This window comes from Colletotrichum chrysophilum (assembly GCF_026319265.1).
Source record: "Colletotrichum chrysophilum strain AFK26 chromosome Unknown scaffold_264, whole genome shotgun sequence".
Classification (NCBI taxonomy): domain Eukaryota; kingdom Fungi; phylum Ascomycota; class Sordariomycetes; order Glomerellales; family Glomerellaceae; genus Colletotrichum; species Colletotrichum chrysophilum.
This window is the reverse complement of record NW_026517551.1, coordinates 1-22,414: the sequence shown is the minus strand read 5'-3', so window position 1 is coordinate 22,414 and position 22,414 is coordinate 1. Positions and strand designations below refer to the sequence as shown.

Below are 22,414 nucleotides of genomic sequence, written 5' to 3'. Positions count from 1 at the left end.
CATACTTGAAGAATGCCCATGGCCCGGGAAGTAAAATGAGTGCAACGAATCCTAGAAGGCTCGTGGCCCAACCTATGCCGAGGCTCTGGTACACTACATGATACATGTATCAGTGGGGGGTCTTCAATGGGAATGAAGAAGTAAGTGAGTACTCACTTTGGAGAGAAAAGAACGGGAAGGCGGCAGCAAGGGTATACCTTGCCAGGCTATTAGCACTCGCTGCACTTGCGACATTGGTTCGATGATATGTGTCTCCAAGATATTGAATTGAGCTGACGGTCAATGAGATGTTGCCCCAGCCAAAGACTGCAACTGCCACGATCGGTACGGCAACATGCACATCTGAGCGAGCCGTCCATCCAAACCAAAACAAGCTCAGAGGCAGACCCAAAGATCCCATCATAGCAGGGTAAAGTCGAAGCTCTGGTGGTATCTCGCCTGGCGGAAAGCTTCGAGCTTTAGGCTGGTAGAGATATCGGTCGCAGAGGACCAAGGTTACACAGCCAAGAACACACCCGAATGCAATGGCCAAGAAGACTAGACCTGACTCTGTGAGACTGAAGTTATGTGTCGCCCCGAAAACGTAGAAGAAAGCCCCGAAGAACATAAACAGTGTTCCGAACATGCATGCCACATACAAAGAAAGTATTGACACGATGGGTTCTGTGAAAAGCATCCTTAGGGGTCGAAATAGACTAACAGTGAGGAATTGCCGAATCATTGTTGAGGTGGGGATCGGTTCGGGTTCATCGAGGCCGAGTTGCTTTCGACGGCGTCGTAGTAAGACGGGATGATACGACTCGCCAGCGACAAAAAGCCACATTGCCGAAAATACGGAGAAGAACACGATGGTATACTGTGTCCAGCGCCAACCTTTCCTGTCAACCATGAAGGACCCCAGAACTGGCCTTCGACCTATGTCAGCACCCCTCAAGTTCGCGAGCTTTGCTGCGTCTTACCCGAGGCCAGGTCCCAGAAACGGACTCAGGATAAAAATTGTTGATGGTAACCCCCTCTCAACAGGCAGGTACGTTTCATTCAAGACACCAGAGCCTACGGCCAAAACAGGCCCGTAGAAGAACCCAGACAAAAATCTGAGTATGCACAGCCCGGCAAAGGTTTCTGTGAATCCCGCGCCCAGGGCGAAAAGACCGCCAAAGACTACGGCGATAATATGGACAGCCTGTCTACCGGCCAATTCCGATAAGGGCCCGCCGAGTACGGGACCAAGTCCTAGTGCAAGGACATATAATGAAAGCGGCAGGAAGGCAGCCGTGCCTGAGATATTAAATTCGTCCATGAACTGTGAACGAGCTGGGCTGACAATCGAGGTGCCAACAGAACTAGAAAAATCAGTTGGCGAAAGGAAGTTTGTTACCAAAAATTGCTTCACCCACCAAGTAAAGCCTACAATAGAGATCATTGCAAGCTGTACGTTCTTTTTCCACGAGGGCCAGTTGTATGGATTTGATGGGTCATCTTCCCACTTCCATTCAGGAGTTGCCCGCCTGTCCCCTTCGAGTTTGCCATCATCAGAGATAGCTAGGTTATCAGTCATTTCTGTCTTGTTGGAAGCGACAAAATTTGGTCGCATTACCATTGAAGGCACATCTAAACCGGAAAGTAGTTGGATTTCAAGAATTGGTGGTAGGAAAGAATCTCAGTTGATCCGGCGCAAGGAAGTCACCAGGTTTCAACCCAACCCTGAACCAAAGTCCATGCCTTTGGATGATCATGCCATTTGATTATCAATCATCTTCATATGCAAGACTTGCCGTGAAAGACTACCGATCATGTCGACTGTTTAAAGTTTATGCGGCTGTCAGGAACCAAAGTCCAGGGTTGGGTACTAATAGAGCATGCATTCAACACTCCTACCCAAGTGGGCTGCACCCCCACGCAGAAATCAGTTCCCACGATCGGCACCCTGCCGTACTATTTCGAAGACACAACCCACTTCACGATTATCCTGTCGCTTCAGCCAAGGAAATACGGCATCGTTTCTCAGGCACCCGTCTTGTTTAGACAGACAAGAGGATAGTCGCTCTCAGCAACCTTGAATGAGGGACTCACAAGGGCCGCTTTCTCACAGGGTTACAAGCAAGCCCCACAGCTCCGGGGGCAGCGACATGGCCAAACGACAGGGTCAAAATTTCGTCTTGCGCCCTCTGAGTTGAATAAACATTGACACTGAATTTGTCAGCTTCGTGTAGCGGAGAAATTGATTGCTCCAGATACCATGAAGAGAAGCTGTATGTAAACCACTGCCAATGACGCCCCAGCGACTGTTAGAGCAAGCATTGCAGCGAGCCGTTCTATTGTAACCACACGTTTCTGTCCTCCGCCGTCTTCTCCTTTGCATATCATACGAAAAGCTCCACTGAGACACTTTCGATATGGCGCACAAAGAGATAATGGAATCGACAAAGATTCCGCCTTTTGCATCGACTCCTGTGGCAAGCATACCAGCTTCTGTCCGCGCGGCCAAGGCCACTTTCAAGTCTGGCAAGACAAAGAATGTGGAATACCGCCTTGTCCAACTTCGAAAGCTGTACTGGGGACTCAAAGACAGAACTGGTCAGCTTCGAGAGGCCCTCAAATACGATCTCAACCGCCCTCCCCACGACGCCCACGTTTCTGACATTGACTGGAGCATTTCGGACTGCATGTTCGCCATCCAGAACTTGGCGACGTGGATACAGGACGACAAGAACATTGACGTGTTCCTTCCCTTTTCGCTTCTTCGCCCGCGAATCCGAAAACAACCCCTGGGCACGGTTCTTATTATCGGAACATACAACTTTCCGGTGCAGCTGAACATTTGTCCCCTCATTGGTGCGATAGCCGCCGGCTGCACCGCTGTTGTGAAACCTTCCGAGAACGCCCCGGCAACGGCCATGATTCTCAAGGGTATCATCGAGGACTACCTGGACACTGACTCTTACAAGGTCGTGAACGGTGCCGTGCCTGAGACCACTGCTCTCCTGGACCAGAAATGGGACAAGATTCTGTATACTGGCGGGGTCAACGTTGCCAAGATCATCTCCAGGAAGGCTTCAGAGACGCTTACGCCCGTGTGCCTCGAGCTTGGCGGCAAGAATCCAGCATTCGTCACCAGCAATGCAGACCTTCGTCTTGCTGCGCGAAGGCTCTTGTGGGGAAAGACGCTGAACGCCGGACAAGTCTGCGTGTCCCACAACTACGTTCTCATCGAAAGAGAACTAATCAAGGACTTTGTCAAGTTTCTACGAGAATCCTACGCCGAATTCTTCCCTAAAGGCGCCAAGGAGAGCCCAGACTTTTGCCGCATCATCAACGCCCAACACTTTGATAGGATGAAGAACATGCTTGATAACACGCGTGGACAGAAGGTTTTGGGGGGAGACACTGACCGCAATGACCTCTACATCGAGCCAACGGCCGTTCTTGTCGATGATCTCCATGATATTATGGTTCAGGAGGAATCCTTTGGTCCGATATGGGCGATCGTGCCATACGATAATCTCGAGGATGCGATTTCTATCGCAAATGAGACCGACTCTACGCCACTTGCTCTGATGACCTTCGGCAGTCCATCGGAAAATGAGAAAGGTAACCAATCGTGCCCATACTAAGAAAAGGTATTAATGGATAGAACTGACATACTGGGAATAGTACTGTCCAGTGTTACCTCTGGAGGGGCGACACTCAATGACGCCTTCATGCACGCCGCGGTCCACACCCTCCCCTTCGGCGGCGTAGGTTACTCTGGCTCTGGCTCTTACCGTGGGAAAGCGTCGTTTGACTGTTTCACACATCGCCGCACAATTGCAGAGACCCCCAACTGGGTGGACAAGATCTTTCGTGTTCGATACATGCCCTACCTGGAGTCGCAGCTGAGGATGTCACAGTGGCTAGGTGATGTCAAGCCGGATTTCGATCGTCACGGAAGACAGGTCTTGGGTTTGAGATCATGGGCTTGGAAGATATTCAGACTGGGAAGTGCTTCTGGCCGAGGTACACTGCTGCGCTGGATTATTGTTGCGGCGAGCTGCTTTGCTGCTGCAAAGGCGGCCGGTCTTGGGCCTGAAGTTGTGATCCCAAAGGTGTCAGTCGTATGGGATTAAATGCAGCAACGTGTTTTCGTCACCAAATTGCAGGTTCAATTAGAGATAGTCAGCAAAACCAATTTTCATGCTTTTTCGACTTAGGTAGTCTGCCCAACTATTGACTCGTCCGGCTTTTGTCGAAATGCTCTTTCTGTCTTGTTTGCAGCAGCAGTGCTTGGTTATATCGCGACCAAGTTGTGTCGACTGTCAATTGAAATTATTGCGATGTCACGAGAGAATCGATGCAAGTGGGTCTAAGAATTCTCTTCATTCGATGATTATCTTAGCATGCCGAGATAAAGTCATCACAAGTTCTCGGCTGTGACTGAGGCGCTCAAGACATGTGCCAGGGTATCACTTGCCGTGCAACAGTCCCGAAGATAGAGCCCGAACTTGGCAAACCCAGACGAAACTGACTCAACATGGTTAAGTGGCATGTAAAAAACCGATTAACCTAGTAGATCCACGAGACAAATGGTCTTGGTCTAATGAAGGCCCTGGACACAACCGGGGTCCGGACAGCAGCACTGTTCGAGCCGACCCGCGATAAAGAGCTGCGTGGTGCCAGATAGAGTTTGCTCGCTAGATGTTTACGACGGCTAAGCCCGTAGTCTCCCGTTATTTGGCGCGCTTCCTGACCCACCTGCCGTCCAAGTAAAGGCTTTTCCAAGTTGTGCGTTGATAAGTAGCTCGGAACTAAGGCAGACCCCGAATATCCTGACTGCCGCCCGCTTACGTATGCCCAGGACTGACGAGTTCGGCCACGGTTCGGTATCGCATCATGACAAGCCATGATAATGCAAATCTGGTACCTCGTTTCGTAGGCAAGGTTCATCACGGAAACCATCGCGGTCGTATCACAATCATGGTAGATACTGCACCCTGTGTTGCCCTGCAGAAGCAACGCGGCGTTATGGAGCCCGATAGAATCAGTTGTCTGTGAGGGAAGAAAGCAATATAAAGTGTCATAAAATGATCGGAAAGAAGAAAGAACAATTTCTTTGATCATCACTTCCTTTGGTCATCCTCTAACCCATTTTTGATACAGTCCACGTACCCAAAATACTTCATTATTGCCCGTCATCATGGGCTCTCTCCCAGTCAGTGCTGAGGTCCTCGTCATCGGCGCAGGTCCTGTTGGCCTCTTTGCTGCCTTGCGTCTCGGTCAAGCAGGGATTCGCGTTACCGTCCTTGAGAAGGAGAGCGGCCTGTCCCAGCTTCCTCGAGCTTGTATGTTCTATCCCCAACCACAGTTCGCTCTGGCGGACGCTGGAATATGGGAAGCCATCATCAAAGGCGGCGGTTTTCGATCCACCGGGCTTGACATACGTCTTCCGCCAACTCCAGAGGGGAACGATCGAAAGGCTCCGGGCCAGATTGTTGGGTCTTTCCCCAAAGACCCGAACCATGACCCTCTTGGCACACCTGTCAGACCACCAGCAATCAGCATGCTCAACATGGCCCAACCCGAGCTCACAAAGGTCTTGATGCAAAGCGCTCTCGAGACTGGGTATGTGCAGGTGGTCTTCAACAAAGAATTAGTTGCAATTTTGGACGACGGCTCGACCGGTTCAAACGTGGTGGTGTCAGTCAAGGACGTCCAGACGGGGCTTCTCGAGGACCAGACAGCATCTTTTCTCGTTGGGTCGGATGGCGGTCGGTCGCGGACGAGATCTCTGCTGGGCATATCCTTCCCAGGCCACACCTGGCCCGAGAAGCTCATCGCCACTGACGTCTGGCTCAAGAATACCGAAGACAGTCCTACAACAACTACTCTGCTGATGGAACCGATATATTACACCATCATCACCCCACTTACGCCACCTGTCATCGGCGAGGTGACAAAGTGGAGGCTGACCTTTGCCGTCGACCCAAAAGAGCTTACTGAAAAGACCGAACAAGAGCTGCTGTCGGAGGAATACATATCCTTTCACTACGACCGCGCTTGGGCCGGCCCACGCCCAGTCGCATACAACATTGAGAGAGCAGCAACTTACACCATCCATCAGCGCTTGGCTTCCAAACTGAGACACGGACGATGCCTCTTGGCTGGGGACGCTGCACATGTGAACAACGTAAGCAACTCTTTTTCTGCGGGAGACATAACGCTGATTGCCTTGTCTTCGAACATCAGGTCATTGGTGGTCTGGGGTTGAGCAACTGTCTGATGGAAGCTGTGGCTCTCAGCGATGCTCTCATCTTGATCCTGAAAGAGGGCAAACCTGTGGACCTTGTGCTGACCATGTACTCTGACGAGCGTCGTCAAGTCTTTCAGTTCTTCATCGATCCCGTGTCGTCGTGGGTAGGTCCATCCACCTTTATACCACGTGAGATTTGTCGAAGTGGGCTGACATGAGGCATATACAGAGCAAGCTTCGAATACAGGCAGGTGAGCATGACGACTGGTTCTTCCGCTGCTTGAAAGATCCTTCGAGCCCTGCGTTCGGGAGATGGATCGATATGATGGAGAATTTCTGGCCCACGAGAATAAAAGATATGGCCAAGGCCATGTGACACCCAAAGCAAGTTTCAGATTATCTGGTAGGAGATTCGAGGTGGCGATATTGTGCGTAGTCTAAGACAAAGCTTTCTTCAGGTATATGTCTCGTTGCTCATGCTGTTGAATGGGCAAAACCAAGCCGCATTTGACAACGCGAGGCACACACAACTAAAGGCGCATACACCGAATGTCTGCGTACCAAGAAAGCCCCTGACATGATCAATTCGTCAGAGACCGCCGGTTTCCCTTGTGGTATCTTGATTACCTTGTTTGCAGATTAGGTATGCTTTGTATAGGTAACTCGGATTACGGCTGCCGCCGTTGTCGTCGTTGTGGCCTTTGTTTTGTTCACCGCTGTCCTTCTACTATTTGTAGCTCAGTAATGATAAACAGAAACCATAGTCAGAGTGACACGGATAGCCTCATTTGTTAATAATAAAATGCCTGTAGGTCACCTAGTCCAGAAACTGAGTCTGGCGAAAATCTGGGCAACAACTTTAGGTTTGCTTAAGGGACATAACTTTGGATCCATGTCAGAATACACTCAATCAGTATTCACTACTATGGACTGCAGCAAATTGACTAAAACTTTGCTACCAAAGCATCCTGACAATACTCCTCCTCCAGATTGCATGTCGATTTCGTAGTAATAGTCCAACAGCCATCTCCTCCAGATTCCGCCCAGGCCTAAAGGCTTCGTATCAATTGAGGCTACCGAATGCGCCAGATGGTGGCGAGCCCGCCTAATTGCAGCCCTGCTGCGCTATCCGCGCCCAATTCGCCCATCTGACAGCGGCACGCGGCGGCGAAACGGTCTGTAGTTGTTCGTTCCAGCCAGAGTCACGAGGCTCCGCACATAGTTTTCAACTTCGAGTTGAAATTCTGTCACATCCCTAGAGATGTTGGCAACATTGTCGCAATATGAACCCCACATCATTCGGTCATCGGCATCGATGACTATTCTCACCAGATCCGCTAAATTGCCGGTGTGAACGCGCAGCATGGGAGCACTGCCAATACCTACGGCATTGTAGATGTGAACAATCGTTTCAACACAGCTCACCTTACACGTTCCACGCTCGCACACAGAGTGCTGCATAGCACGTGTAATGTCCTCGTGGAAGATGCGGTGGACGTAATCGACTCCTCTCTGCCTCCATTGGGAAATAGTTTCTGGGACCTTCGGTCAGAATGTGCCAAAAAAGAGACGCCGGGTGAGTTCAAGGGTAAACTTACTCATGATCTCGTCGGTGTTCCAGGTACCTCGAAGTTGCAAGGGCAGACCATTCAGGCCCAACAGCTCACCTTTGTCGTTGACGCGATGCCAGTAGCTCATTTGAAAGATGATGGTTTCGAAATGCTCCTTCATCCGAGTTTCCCAAGCAAGCCAGAGGAGGAGATCCACCTGGAGCGGTAGACACATGGCAGACCAATCCCATGAATGCCACCCGAAGAAAACATGGTCGGGCGTTCAGTCAAAGTACCATGGCAGAAAGATTTGCATCATATCGTACTTGTCTGCCGTAAGTAGAAGATCATGCAACTCATCGATGGAAATCCTTTTCGGTATGTTCTCCCATCGGCCATGAATCATTGACAAGAGGAAGAACAGCGGTTCGACATAGTCATCTGGTAGGTTCACGACCCAGTTCTTCCGGCTGTTGTTGACTTTTGACTCGGCGAAGTCTGTCCGCAACATGGCACGGAATACGGGGGAACATATCGCGGCGAGGTCGGAATTGATGACGATGGCCTTGACTGGAGTCTCCGCAACCTCAGCTTCGTCCAGTTCGGAGCTGGTAATAGTGAATTTCGTCAAGGGGTCGGCAATGTCTGTTCCGTCCAGCTGAGTCTCACGGTCTCCTTCGTTCCCGCGTCTTGAATGTTCGTCGTCTGGTTGAGCCGCACCGCCACCAATATTCAAGATGACGTCTCCGAATTGCTTGTCGCGCAAGATTTCCATGTGGTATACTTCGTTAGACGGCCCTATGAGTTGATCCAGGGATCGCCACATATCGTTATCGTCGCTGTTTGGGGATTCGTTGCCATTGCTGCTAGAGTTGGCATGTGATGAAACAATCTCTGGCACGGTAGCGTCCTGGATGCTAAGTATGCCCCTCTTCAGGAGTATGGTGTTGACAGTGTCCCAATACTCCCCCAAAGAACGATTCTTGGTCGGCGGATGCATGGTCGTCCTATACACGTCCGCATTAGAATGAGGAAGGCGCAAGGCCGCCTGCTGGATGCCTACCGTTGCATGGCTTGATCGATCTCCAAAGGGCAGGCACCGCTTTGTCGTCTGTGGGAATTGAAGTTTCTCCAATGCGTTTTGCGTTGTTTTGAAGATGTTTGGGCAGGATGGAGTTGTGGGAAGGATTGGCGGGTGAAGTCATGGCGCCAGGTGAAAATCTCAGTCGGGCTCGTGAAAAGTCGCCCGGTGAGGAAGGTAGCGGGTACCCTCTTTCCGTCTGTCTTCCGCTTGAGCAAATCAGTCGACCATCAGTCCGCGTCTCTGCAGCTACCAGCCTTTCGAGACAAAGGTCAGTTTTTAGGTGCAAAAGAACTCGAATGAGATGGAAGCCAACGAAGAGCTAGCGTCAATTTCGGGGCGGTCAGGAACCGGGTCACCATCTGGCTACCATTTTCGAAGCAAAACGCCGGGCTGTTTCTCCGCGCGCCGACTTACATTCTTCAGTGAGTTTCCAACAAAACAAAAATTTGAAAACCTGTCCTGAAGCACACTGCGTAGGGAATATCAAGAAATCCGATGGTGAACACGCACTCGTCGCAATCTTTGTAGCCTCCCATCAAAGTTGCAAAAAGCCCTTTGATTAAACCCAGCAGGTTCTAATAGTTAGAGCTAGCTCCTAGAAGTACCGACCTTGCTCTCGTATTCAATCATTCAGATTTGGCCCAGTGGCCTACAAGCTAATAATACATCATAACCGAAGCTGCTACATGCTACCTTGTTCTCGACAGGCTGTCCGCCCCCAAGTTCGACCACAGCCCCAGTCACCCTTCTGGTCATTCCACCGCTTTCAGATTGTTAATCCACTGACCAGTGCATTCTTTCGGAGGCGATCTTGAGTCTCTGGGTTCAAGGGTGAGCCAATTTTGTGCCAAACGCCCCCAGCGAATTTGTCAATGCCGTGGAACGGGTTGCAACTGGGTATATGTGTCGACACAATCGACTTGGATATCGTCTTAATGATGCCAATGAGCTCCTTCACGCTTCCTAAGAATCGAGGTTCTCCAACCACTCGGAGTCTTCGTATAGCCATCAAAGATGCGACACAGTGTGTGATATCGGCGTCGTCGCAGGCCTCTATCAAAGATCCTAACACCATCGCGTCGCACGACTTGTCCTGGCGTTCGCACAGATTTCTGACTCGAGACGAACCGAGTGTTACATTTAGATATCGAATCAGGTGGGAAATGAACAGCCCTCTGGTACGCGTGATGGACTCTACAAAGGATGTCAGCCTGGAGCACGCATAGGGCTTGTCAAGAATCCATTAACCTTCTTGATCAAAGCCCTCAAGACTAGCGTAATAGCATAGTGCAAGCGACGATTGGTTGGTGAGGTCTCCTCGTACGTCAATGCGAGCATTCTCGCAACTCGCCTTGACGTGATCAGTGAAGATCTTTTCATGGCCAATGAGCCAGGCAACATCTTGGGACAGAGACTGGTGGTCGGGACATTCGGAGATCCATTTCTGCAGCCAACCGGCCAGAATGGGCTTCACGGCGTACTTGTCTATTAGATGTAAGACAATTCGAAGTTCATCGGTGCCAAGGCAATCCGGTATGTAGCTGGAGTATCCATGGGCGGTCGCAACAATGAAGAACATGGCCCAAGGGTTATCGTCAGGCAGGCTTACGACCCAGGGTTTTGCTACAGGCTTTGACTCGGCGAAGCCGCCGAAGAGCATGCAATCGGAAACATCCGAAACTGTGGCCATGGTCTTTGAATCGACTCGGAATCTCCGGCTTTCTTGCTTGGTTGGGACAAACAGGGTGTCCTGGCCGGATTGGTTATCAGGCCGTGGCGGTGCTCCTACAACCAGCGTCAAATTTCCCTCGTACTCCGAGAAGATCTCTGCGGTCGGTAAGACAGCTTTCTGCTTCAGGAACTTCCACATGCCGTCTGTGCTGTGATTGCTATTTTGGTCTACGTCGGAACTCTTGGATGCCATGATCATGACCTTCTTTCTTCCCTTCTAACTTTTCTTTTTCGCAGTTCGCCGCCTGGAGGCGCACCTTGTTGACGGCCGTATAAATCTCACGGGAAAGGATTCGAGGGCCAGGATGGCCTGGGCTTCAGGGAGCAACCTCTATGGCCACCTATCTGTAGCTTGTGTCAGCCTAGATTGGACGTCGCATGGGACGTTGACGAACCTTGGCTTCCAGCGGCTCTCTATGATGGCTCTGTCTAACAAGACTCGTACTGTCCATAGTCGTGGGAAAACGTGTTGTGTTATGGTAGTGGAATTTGAAGAGTTGAAAGATGGAAGTTGAGGTGGATGATATTAATGAACATGGTAGATGGTGGCCCCGGCAATGCTGAGGAAGGAGCCAGTACGTGAACGACTGCCATCTTGCCCATGTCATTCATTAGCTTGTGCGGTAGCTACTACCCACAAAGCAACTTCCGAGCTGGAGCGCCTTCACTTTTTCGTATCAATGCTCTGGCAAAGGATGCTCAAATTTCCATTCTTTGTTATTCTTCACTGATGTATGAGAACATTGATCAATGTTACCTGCGCACTCAATTGCGTTTGAATCCCGATGCTGGGAGGTTTGCCGTCGTCAGGAACCAATAGCCCAGCGCTTCGCGGATCCAAAGAAAGTATTCTCTCTCGGATAAAACCCTCAGAAACCTACAATCTCAGCGAATACTGCTTGGACGCCTCTGCGAAACAACGTCAGACACCAGTTTTCTTCGCTTGGGTTCGCAAGTACTCCAAATGGTTGTCAGTTACCGGGGATTCAATCTTGGCCACGAGACTAGCGACCTTCTCCTTAATGTTTTGCAATGGGTTGCAAGAAGTGTGCCCCGATGGGTCGGTTGAAAAGTCGATTGTTTGAACTGCCGATAAGAGGTCGTTGATGCTTCCAGAATACTTGGGTGTGGCAGTTTGCAAGAGCGCCACATCCTGCAAGCCAATTTTGTGAACTTGCTGAATGAGGGATCCAAGAACTAGCCTTATGCATTTATCCGACGATCTTGAAGAGTGGAAGTGGCCCCAAGCGTCCGCTTGGCTTTGACACTTTCCATTCTTCAAGGCATCCCAGATGGCACCATAGATAGAGTATTTCCGTCATTTTATGAATGACCGTTGCTCTGGTCGAAGAGATTCTCTCTGATGCCATCACACATCAGCACTCATCAACATAACAAATGAGCAGAAAAACGGCGTACCAATGATTCCCGGTGGCTCAAGGAATGTGTAAGTGTTGAGGGCAATGTTGTGTTTGTCGATCAGCTCTCCCGCATCGTTGATTTTCGATTTGAGCAATAGGTTCTTCGCGTAAGTTCGAAAGGTTCCTTCATGACCAAGTTCCCACGAAATCCACATAACAACCTCCTTGCCCTCGGTTACTGATGTTTTCGTGGCAGCGTATGGTTGGAACCATGTTGAAGCCCATGGACTTAGAGTCTGCGTCATGTCGTATTTCTCAGTCACCACTAGTAACTGGTAGAGTTGGTCTTGCTGAAGGCTCTTGGGTATGTGTTGGAAGTGTCCATGCACAATACTCAAAACCAGGAAGACGGGAGAAACGGAATCCTCCGGCATCTCAACTGTCCATGGAGCCTTATCCCTGGGCCTCGACTCCGCGAAACCAGTGAACAGCATCGCACGGAAGACGGATGACCATCGTGCAAGGGACCTGGAGCACACAACAAATTCGTACACCCGCAGCTTCTCATTACTAACGCCTCCAGCCTTGAGAGTCAAGTCGCCACGCGAATCAAAGTAGAAAATGTTTCCGCCAGCTAATGTTTCCATTGCCGGTTTGATACATTCCCAGACATCTGGGTCTTCAAAATAGCCGGAGTTTTGTGGTGGGTATCAGACGGCGCAACTTCGTCAACGTTTCCTCATTTATGAGCCTTCAGAAATACTTACAGGCTCGAAGTCTTTTCCCCCTTCTTCTCTCTCGTAGACGCTGATGGTGAATCAAAAAGGCCATCCCATGGATCGTGGACTTGGCTCATGATGTTGCACTTGGTTGTATGAGGGCAGCAGGATACCGACTGAGTAAAGTTCGAGAGACGCGCCGCGTGAACCATGTGGTAGATTTGAATGAACGTATTACGACGGCTTTTTGTGACTCTTTATAGCCGTGCTGTTGAGCACCCTTGCTATACGACGGGTAAGGAATGGCAGGGCTTGGGTTCGTGGCCAATCAGTCATTCCAAAGTTTGCTGGGGTTCGAACTAATGCAGGAGGCCTACCATCGAAGATCAAGCTTTGAAATCGAGAATACGGCAACCAGTGAATTAGACCACGATTAATCGAGTTTTGTTCTTATGGGTAACATGCATGCACTATACTACCATTCCAGCTGGGAGGCAATGCAGCCGCGACGTGCAGTCCTAGAACTCGGCGTTTTGGACAGGCCACAATGAGGTACACCTCATCCACCCAATGATATTTGCGCTACCCTAGGTGATCATCCCAGCATGCTAATTCTATTCTTCACTTTCAAATGAATGCTGTGATCATAAAACGAAAAATACGTCGGTTGAAGCGATAGGTAATGAGTTCCGATTTAAATATTCTCACTCAACAACGCGTGTAGACGACAACGAAGACGAAACAAGAAGACCGAAGACAGAATAGTGAATCTCAGACAGCAAGTCAATTAGGAAGTAGTTGTTTTTGGAGGGAGAAAATACTGCCATCTTCTCCCGCGTAAACTGTACTAACTAGCGCCCTCCTTGTTCAGTGCCACGAATGGGTCATACCTACAGCCCGTTTCTATCCATACAGTCCCAGAATGACACCCACTAGTAGCTATAGAAATTGAGGAGGCATTTTACCTGTGTAATCGTCGGTAATTTACTTAGTGTCGGAGCAAAACAAAGCCCGCCTGCAGCGAAAGCAGCTGACCGAACATAATTCTCAAAAGGCATAGCCAATACGTTCTTATTCTTTTTTCCGTATAGCCACAAACCGTGTCTATCAACTCTTCTTTCTTGAACGCAGTCTGGTCTATCTACACACCTGTCTTCTTGGCCTGGTTTCGCAGGTATTCAAGGTGCGTCTCCGTGACTGGGGACGACAAGTTGTCGACCATCTCCTTAACTTCTATTTGGACAACAATCCAGAGGTCACAACTATCGTGGCCCTCAACGTGTCCGTTAACCTCTTCGAGTAGGATCAAATCCGATAGATCATGAATACTTCCAAGATACGAAGAGAAGGTGGCGCGCGGCAGAACGAACTCCTCCAATCCCATTTCTCGAATACGGCGCATAATTCTGCCAAGAAATAGGTCGTCGCAGTCCTCTTTTGTTATGAAGGCGGATCGATTCTCGAAGTTAACGTCAGAGCAATTGCAATGGCGTATCTCTGCAAGTTCTTCCTGACAGCGACTCATTGTAAGGGAGGTCTTCATTGCTCGGCGGAGACAGTTGATCAGCCTCTCTATGAGTTCTGCTCGCTTGAAAGAAATGTTCTCTGTAAATCCTGATCAGTCTGTGAATCAAAAAGGAATAATGGTAGTAGTTCGGCGGACAGGAACATTAGCCGATGGGCTTCATACCAAGAATGCTGGAGGGCTCCAGGCATGGAATTGTGCTCAGAGGCACACCGTGGACGTTAATGAGCTGACCAGCATCGTCCACGCGACAGTCCCACAAGATGTCATTGAGCATCTTGCAAAAGCTAGCTTCGCAACCTAGCTCCCAGGCAATCCACACGTCGCGGTATTGGCCCGTAGTGTTCTCGTAGTTATCGAGGGGCAAATTCTGAACCCACTGAGAAGCCCACGGTCGAAGAACATGTGTCATGTCGTACTTCTCTGTCACTATCAAGAGGTCAAAGAGCTCATCGCGTCCCAAACCCATCGGTATGGGCTGGTGAGTGCCATGAATGATGGCCAGGATGAGAAAGAGGGGAGCCGCCCTGTCCTCAGGCAGTGCAACTGTCCACGTACCGTCGCGAGCTGAAGAGATAGACTCCGCGAAACCGCCGAAGAACATGGCGTTGAAGACCTTGGACCATCGCGCAACAGTCCTCGAACAGACGACGAAGTCGCGTCCGCCTTCGTGAAAGGCTTCGCCCACCTTCAGAACCAAGTCGCCACGGGAATCGAAGTAGAAGGCCTTGCCACAAGAAAGGGACTTCGTTGCATCTCCAAGGCAGTCCCAGCTCGCGCCCTTGAACGCCAAAGCCGCAGAGGGGGGCGAGATGAAGGCGGCATCGTCATGCATGGTGTGGCTATCTGCCTCATCATCTGCAGCTGATGATGTTGTAGTGAGGATCCCCTGGTCGTCGAGGGTGTCTGACGCTTGCGGCTGCGTTCCGTCAACTTGCAATCCTTCATCTCTGAGGCGGATCGATTCATAAGTAAGAAGCAGCCAAAGGCATTCGGATTGGAGCGCTGCGGTGGCTTCCTGTGCAGATAAGAACTCGGCGACTGCATCCGTCCGAGGGGATCCTGTGCACCTCTTCTTTCTGTCGGCCATCTCGTGTTGACGATGTAAGGTTGATCCGCCGATGACACAAGTTCCGATCACGTCAGAAGGAGAACTTCTTCAAGAGTTCTTCGCGGGCAGAAGCTGCGCTTATGACATCCCCTACTGATGAAGACAACATGCTGAATCATCTAGATCATTCTCCCCTAAATCACAAGCAGCTCATAGGAATATACAAGTGTCCTCAAACATGATAGCCTAACAACGTGGACGATAGTCATATTTCAAGACCATATAATAATGGGATAGTTTAGATCAAAGGAAGCTTGCATTATGATACCGACTGCCTAAGCGCCATTGTCACCCTCCTTCATGGATTCCAACTCCTTCCAAAGCAACCTAGAAAGACATAGATGAACTCGTTAGCGCAACTTCAGATAAGACTTCCTTGCCAACGCTCTTTTTTGGGCCAACAACCTTCTTTCTTCCGCAGAGCAGAGTCCGTCTCCGGTCTTCTCTCCCAGTCTTCCTCTTGAGATGTAGTTCTCCTCCAGCCAGTCCGTGTACCCCGCCTTCTTCGGATCCACGACGCCCATGTTCACCCTGTTCCGCTCCACCTGCCAGACCGTGTCTAGACCAACCTCGTCCATCTTCTCGCAAGGTCCCTTCTCGGCGTGGAAGAAGTCTCGGAATAGCGCGTCAATGTCTCGGGGCGAAGCCAGCTCTGCCTGTAAGACTCGCAGGGTGTCTGACTTGACTGCAGACCAGATGCGGTTGAAGACAAAGCCGACGGACTCATGGGGCAACGCAAGCGGGTTGAAGCCTACGCTCCGCATCTGCTCTTTCAAGAAGGGCATGAGGTCCTTGTCGGTGGCTCCGCAGGTCATCAGCTCCACGTAGGTGTTACGTGGTGGAAGATGATAATGCGTGTTGAGGAGACGTTCCGGGCGGGAGATCAACGTTCGCAATGCCGATGTCGGCCATGTTGAGCTGTTGGAGGCGATGATGCAGTCTTCTGGCACGAGCGAGTCGACCTTTCCAAGCATCTCGCGCTTGATCTCGGGGTCTTCAGGCAGTGCTTCGATGACCATCCAGGGGTTGGCGCCGCAAGACTCCTCGAGGACAGTGCTCGTCGTGACGCGGCCGGGATGTGACTCGCGGACCGCGCAGACAGTCGTCAGGGCATCGCCGACATAGACAACGGCAGACGAGAGCGCCTTCTCATTGATGTCCTGCAAAATGACGGGCCGACCAGTCGAGGCCCACATTACCGCCAGTCGGCGGCCAAGGACCCCCGCGCCGAGAACCACTACGGGCCGAGAAGTGGGGTCCTTTGGCGGCGTCCATTTCGGGATCGGATGCTCTGTCGTTTCAGGAGAATGGCTTGAGTATGGGCGAGTTTGATGTTGAAATGAGGAGAAATTTGATTGCCGGCATTGAATTGTAAGTCGGGTTTTCGGGAGGAGAGTTGCTGTCGCCGCAGGCAGAAGTCTGCCGATTGCCGCGGGCTTTGTGATGCTTCGGTTTATGAGAGCGCTTGTGGTGGGCTGAATGCGCCATAGCTGTTGGCATGTCCTTCTTGAAGCCATTGTCGATGGTGCTGTCTTAGCGTCGATTTCGATTCCGGGGGAAAAGTGGCCATTTTATGTCAATGGCAGAGCCGTTGCGCTCGCCCGATGATGATGGCACTGTCGCCTGATGGGAGTGGTCTGGGGAGTGGCGTGATGTTGTCGGCCAACGCTGGGCTGACCATGACCGCCAAGTTTGGGTCTTCGCGGCTCGTGTTCCAATTGCATAACTCAAATGGGGGGTTTCCCCAGATCTCCCCGGAAAAGACTGGTCATCTGCCCGCTCTGTCGACGCGGTTCATCATGGCGCCCCGCTCGCTCCCGTCATCCGCTGCGCCATCCGGGGCAACATAAGGCGTAAGCTGATGACGGATGATAGGAGGAGTACCAGAGGGAAAATCGGTGCACTGACTTCGATTCAACGGCTCGGTCTACAAAGCACACATCACTGGCGTTTGCACGGCGCAAAGAGATATCGTAGCTCCGGTTGTTTGACTATTAGCCGGGTGAGGCAGCCCTCACATACTCGGGAAACTAGCCGCAGCAAACGCGGAGTTCCTTGCCACCCATGGCCTCTTTTATCAGGGCTAAAGGTTCTCCAGACCTCAAATCCTCGACGTGAAAGGTTGATCAAGCACCATGTAGCTTTTCCAACAATGTGGTTTGGCGTAGACGGGCCACCCCCGCTGAATCAGATGAGCCCTCACGGTATTCGCTCCGCTGATCGACAGCCTGCATCCTTGATGAGCTAGTCTTGCACCTCAATCAACAACCATCCGAGATGGTGTAATGGTCAACATTTGACGCTCTCAAGCGATTACCGTCAGGCTCGGGGTTCAATTCCCCGTCTCGGAAGTACTTTTTTCCGATCTGCAACATGTTAAAACTCTTTGCAGAATTGTTTGCTGTGTTTTTGTGATGCTCACGATGGCACTCAGCCAGCCGCGACCGGCATCGTCAGGGCGTGGCTGCCGGGTGGCTGGTGAATGCTATGTGGTCCATGCACTGGAGTGGAGACAGATGCTGCAGTGTGAGTGTGGCGCATGCCCTGCACTTTTCGCTCCTGTGGTGCAATAATTTGTGCAATGCTCCGCTGGAACATCCCGTGGAAGTTTCTTCCACACGCGATCTAACATGTGCGGTATTCATTTCGTCATCTCGCGTGATGACGCTCAATCGCTTCCCACAAATATTCGCACCTGTCTTTGTGATCGCGGTCCGGACCATCTTGGTGAAGTTCGCACCCAAGCAGTACCCTCTGGCGCCAACGCGCAACCCCTGCATTTGACCTTCACATCAACGGTCCTAGCTTTGCGCGGTGACCATGTCACCAAGCAACCGTTTCGCGACGCGTCGTCGGGCTCGGTGCTCTGCTGGAACGGCGAGGCCTGGAAGATTGGAGGCAAGCCCGTTGAAGGCAACGATGGCGAGGCCGTCTTCGCCCTGCTGGTAGCGGCCAGTAGCCGTGCCGCGGGCGAAGATGCAGTGCTGGACGCGCTCCGCACGATAGAAGGGCCATTCGCGTTCGTCTATTACGACGCGTCGTCATCTCGGCTCTACTTTGGTCGCGACCGTTTGGGAAGACGGTCCTTGCTACTCAATCGGAAGGATGGACTGAGGCTGTCTAGCATCGCGGAGAGCACGTCGCTGGAGTGGTCAGAAGTCGAGGCGGACGGCATCTACGTGGATGACCTTGCGTCATTTGACATCGATCCGAATGTTCCCTTGACACCTCGGTCTTGGTCTAATGAGGAAGAGGGTACGGTAAGTCGTGGATCGTCGCGGGATTGGTCTCGTTTTGCTACTTACGATGATAGGTCCTCAACATTGGTGTCTTCAACACTACAATACCGCCATCAGACGTCCCGCCGCTCACTACGACCTCATCGTCGGTCCAGGCGCTGCGAGATCAGCTGACTGAATCGCTCAAGCTGCGTGTCTTGAACGTACCAGAGCCGCCAGCCCATGATGCAGGAAACGACACGCGAATCTCTGTACTCTTTTCGGGTGGCCTGGACTGTACAGTCCTGGCGCGCATGGCAAGTGACCTGCTGCCGCCAGACCAAGGCATCGATCTCATCAACGTTGCCTTCGAGAACCCGCGTCTCGCGTCAAAGGCTGAGAACTCTGCCGCCAACGTCAACCTTTACGAGGCTTGTCCCGACAGAATCACCGGCAGAAAGTCGTTTGCCGAGCTGGCTGCGGTCTGTCCGGACCGCCGGTGGAGATTCATTGCCGTGAGTGCCCTTCACGTCACCTCGGGCTTTCAATCACTAACCCGGAGCAGGTTGACATTCCGTACCAAGAAGTCCTCGCTCACCGGAGCCAAGTGATCTCCCTCATGTACCCCCACAACACCGAGATGGACCTTTCCATTGCTTACGCGCTCTACTTCGCCGCTCGGGGCATCGGCAAGTCCCAAAGTCACCCCTCCGACACCGGGGTCGACTACGCCACGCCAGTGAGAGTACTCCTCTCCGGCCTCGGAGCAGATGAGCTCTTCGGCGGCTACGTTCGACATGCTACGGCATTCTCGAGGAGAGGCTACCCAGGCCTGCTAGACGAGCTCAAGCTCGACGTCGGCCGCCTCGGTAAACGCAACCTGGGTCGCGACGACAGGGCCATGGCTCATTGGAGCCGCGAGGTGCGGTTCCCGTACCTGGATGAGGACTTCGTCAAGTGGGCGATCGAGTGTCTGGTGTGGGAAAAGTGCGACTACGGCCGCGGCGAGGTGGAGGGAGAGATCGAGCCTGGGAAGAGGGTTCTAAGGCTCCTGGCGGAGGCACTCGGCATGGCTTCCGTTGCTCGGGAGAAGAAGAGAGCTGTAAGTCCCTCCCTGATGGAGAGTTGATGGAGTCAGGCAGACAGCTTACCATTCGTCAGATCCAATTCGGTTCAAGAACCGCCAAGATGGAAAGCGGCAAGACCAAGGGCACCACGCTCATCGCTCCTTGACGTTCTACCCAGGTTGCGAGTGCATCCGAAAGCTGGCTGTGATGATCCACAGATACTTCCGAGCTGGTGGTCGCCGAAGCCATGCGTCCAGCGCTGTGCGTTTCTGCATCGCAGTAACCCTTTGCTGGAACGCATGCGCCCAGGCTTCACACACAAGGCCACCAGCAATGACGCCGTAAAGGCAAGTCTGAGCCAGTATGGGTCGATGGAGGCTCACCTTATGTATATTACATCAATATGAAGAGAGTTCTCGCCATGCCCATGTGTAGTACGAGCGATCCCCTCCCCTTGATCTTGAACACCATACGTGCCGCCCAGAAGGAGACCTGAAGCAACAGGAGGACTTTGTTAAGGCAAAACTCTGGGACTTTGAAGCCACGCGGGCTTATTATGTTAGGCCATCGATACGTCTAAGTTGAACATACGACCACGACGTCAGAGACGCATAGCCTCGGTGTTGCCGTTGTCCTCGCCAAATCCCTGCTCCGTAAATCCGATTTCCATCGTCCATCCATAGTATTTGTTGCCAACTCTCAAACGCCTGTCTTCTTTGCTTGCTCCTTCAGATACTCCAAATGCAGGCTTTTGACCGGGGAAGTAACTGACTCCACTACTGCTCGGATTACTTTCTGCGTGGCTGGCAACGGATTGCACGCTTGGTGCTCAGCGAGAACATCGACCTCCATGCAGTCAATCATCAGCAGCAAATAGTTTATGCTCTGCTGGAGGTGAGGTATTGGCTTCTTCATCAACGCGACGTCTTGGCCCAACATTTTGCTTATTTCCTTGGCGAGGGATCCGAATACCAAGGCCTTGCACATGTGTGGCGGCAAGGTCAATGACGACTTCTTCAAAGCAACCCTTCCGAGGTCGTATGGTCCAGCTGAGCAATGAGTACATTCCTGCATGTTTATTCCGTACGTTCGGTAGCATTTGGGACACTCGCGCTTCTGAGGCTGACCTCGGCATTCCGGTTCCCCGAACGCCGCCTCCAGCGTTTTGTAGATGCATCCAACCATGGTATCAACAATTCTCTTTCTTCTCCTGGTGACTTCCTCTATGCAAAAGTCAGATGAAAGATGTCAAAGTACTTCGACGACACTTACCGAGAATTTCGGGTGGTTCGAGATAGCTATACGTGCTGAGGACGACACCGTCTTGGCCAATTAGCTGCCCGTTGCCATTGACAGGTGAGCTGAGAAGGAGGTCTTTCGCAAGCCAGCAGAAGTTGTCCGCATATCCAAGTTCCCAAGAGATCCATAGAAGTATCTCGTTGCCTGAAACTTTGGAAATGTTCTTGTAAGGCGCAAACCAGGCAGTGGCCCATGGGCGCACGATCTTGGTCATATCGTATTTCTCCGTCGCTACCAGCGTTTGGCACAGTTCGATTTGACTCAGTGATGTCGGCACATGCTCGAAGCAGCCGTGGATAATGCTCAGGACAAGGAACATGGCTGAGGGAAGGTCCTCGGGTAGGCTGGCGCTCCACGCAGCATCGGCGGGCCTTGACTCCGCGAAGCCACCAAACAGCATGGTGCGGAACACTGGTTACCACCGAGAGAGTGTTCGGGAGCAGACGATGAACTCGTAGGCGACTACATCCTCGCCAACTCTAAGGGTCAGGTCGCCAATCGGGTCGAAGCTGAAGGCCTTTCCGCACTCAATCGTCGAGGTGGCGGGCTTGAGGCACTCCCAGAAGGGCCGGGGCACGGGTTCGGGTTCGTCTTCCTTGGCCGTGTCTGCACTTATGCTGTCATCATCAGACATCTTTTCTTCTCTCGACCTTTTGCGGCTTCTCTGAACTGTTGTATAATTAGTTCGAAGTTCCATATGGGGGGAGCAGGGGATTCTAGATTAGGCACCTATGACTTTGAAAATTGGAGGTGGTCCGTGAAGTGTTTGAGGGTGGGTTGCCGGTGCTCGGTGTGGACCTTGGCGACCGGAAAGAGCACCGCACGTAAGCCAGGAGAATCAGGGGTTCCTGCCTTGTTGAGGTTCACAGATTCCACAGAAAAGTAGTATCTGGAAACTTCCCATGATTCTTAGACTTGAAATGCTCTTCTGGCCAATGGGCGTCTTCCAATGCAGGTTTGCAAACAGTAACAAATCATGAACTTCACCAGCAAACGGGCGACCGCCGGAGAAGTGGGTCAAGGCATGCACCAAGGCTTCGCATACAAGACCACCAGCAATGATGCCGTAAAGGCAAGTTCTCGTAGGAAGGTAGAATGTTATGGGAAGGGCATATCATACAGTGACCATGAACAGCATTAGAAAACAGTAAATGGAAATCGGAGTTCTTTTGTCGCGTCGGCCACAAAACCTTTCATTTCTACGATTGAAACATCACCGCTGAAGGGCAAACAAAAGTCGCCTCAACGTCATCGGTGTCGACAACCAGTCAAGATTGGGCCAATGCACTTTCAATCGGGCTGGTTGAAAAGATGCAATTTGGTCTGTGTTTGGTCTCGGATATACATTGCTTGGCTGTGTGTCCATAAATTTGGAACTCAGCGATCTTGTCAGAACTAGGGATCCCCTCGCTTATATGAAACTCACCGCTTACAGTCATTACTCAGTTATCTACATACACAGGCCAGGATTGCCTTACAAGGGATATACGCCAATCGTTTATATAGATCTACTGCAGGACCAG

General features: G+C 51.5%; 9 protein-coding genes and 1 non-coding gene across 10 annotated transcripts; 4 read left to right on the top strand and 6 right to left on the bottom strand.

Annotated features, from left to right (window-relative positions):
- Positions 1-2,396: 2,396 nt before the first annotated feature.
- COL26b_013884 (uncharacterized protein) lies at positions 2,397-4,106 on the top strand (the record flags this gene model as incomplete). Its single annotated transcript, XM_053186470.1, has 2 exons — positions 2,397-3,591; positions 3,655-4,106. 2 exons carry the CDS (start codon positions 2,397-2,399, stop codon positions 4,104-4,106), a joined length of 1,647 nt encoding a protein of 548 aa, XP_053029587.1.
- Positions 4,107-5,173: 1,067 nt separating this feature from the next.
- Positions 5,174-6,602, top strand: COL26b_013883 (uncharacterized protein; the record flags this gene model as incomplete). The annotated part of the gene is made up of 3 exons (XM_053186469.1): positions 5,174-6,163; positions 6,223-6,390; positions 6,456-6,602. The coding sequence occupies 3 exons, from the start codon at positions 5,174-5,176 to the stop codon at positions 6,600-6,602; spliced, it is 1,305 nt and encodes a 434-aa protein (XP_053029586.1).
- Positions 6,603-8,059: 1,457 nt separating this feature from the next.
- Positions 8,060-8,847, bottom strand: COL26b_013882 (uncharacterized protein; the record flags this gene model as incomplete). Its single annotated transcript, XM_053186468.1, has 2 exons — positions 8,060-8,783; positions 8,840-8,847. The coding sequence occupies 2 exons, from the start codon at positions 8,845-8,847 to the stop codon at positions 8,060-8,062; spliced, it is 732 nt and encodes a 243-aa protein (XP_053029585.1).
- Positions 8,848-10,103: 1,256 nt separating this feature from the next.
- Positions 10,104-11,043, bottom strand: COL26b_013881 (uncharacterized protein; the record flags this gene model as incomplete). The annotated part of the gene is made up of 2 exons (XM_053186467.1): positions 10,104-10,735; positions 11,037-11,043. 2 exons carry the CDS (start codon positions 11,041-11,043, stop codon positions 10,104-10,106), a joined length of 639 nt encoding a protein of 212 aa, XP_053029584.1.
- A 3,298-nt stretch (positions 11,044-14,341) lies between these two features.
- Positions 14,342-15,031, bottom strand: COL26b_013880 (uncharacterized protein; the record flags this gene model as incomplete). Its single annotated transcript, XM_053186466.1, has 1 exon — positions 14,342-15,031. The coding sequence occupies one exon, from the start codon at positions 15,029-15,031 to the stop codon at positions 14,342-14,344; it is 690 nt and encodes a 229-aa protein (XP_053029583.1).
- Positions 15,032-15,657: 626 nt separating this feature from the next.
- Positions 15,658-16,503, bottom strand: COL26b_013879 (uncharacterized protein; the record flags this gene model as incomplete). Its single annotated transcript, XM_053186465.1, has 1 exon — positions 15,658-16,503. One exon carries the CDS (start codon positions 16,501-16,503, stop codon positions 15,658-15,660), a length of 846 nt encoding a protein of 281 aa, XP_053029582.1.
- A 1,075-nt stretch (positions 16,504-17,578) lies between these two features.
- Positions 17,579-17,658, top strand: COL26b_013878. Its single transcript has one exon. It is a non-coding gene; the product is annotated as a tRNA-Glu (tRNA).
- Positions 17,659-17,937: 279 nt separating this feature from the next.
- COL26b_013877 (uncharacterized protein) lies at positions 17,938-19,758 on the top strand (the record flags this gene model as incomplete). The annotated part of the gene is made up of 4 exons (XM_053186464.1): positions 17,938-18,567; positions 18,621-19,040; positions 19,091-19,627; positions 19,687-19,758. The coding sequence occupies 4 exons, from the start codon at positions 17,938-17,940 to the stop codon at positions 19,756-19,758; spliced, it is 1,659 nt and encodes a 552-aa protein (XP_053029581.1).
- Positions 19,759-20,781: 1,023 nt separating this feature from the next.
- Positions 20,782-21,291, bottom strand: COL26b_013876 (uncharacterized protein; the record flags this gene model as incomplete). The annotated part of the gene is made up of 2 exons (XM_053186463.1): positions 20,782-20,813; positions 20,865-21,291. 2 exons carry the CDS (start codon positions 21,289-21,291, stop codon positions 20,782-20,784), a joined length of 459 nt encoding a protein of 152 aa, XP_053029580.1.
- Positions 21,292-21,306: 15 nt separating this feature from the next.
- Positions 21,307-21,497, bottom strand: COL26b_013875 (uncharacterized protein; the record flags this gene model as incomplete). The annotated part of the gene is made up of 1 exon (XM_053186462.1): positions 21,307-21,497. A coding segment is annotated over one exon (191 nt), but the record flags the coding sequence as incomplete, so codon positions are not given.
- Between the last annotated feature and the right edge of the window lie 917 nt (positions 21,498-22,414).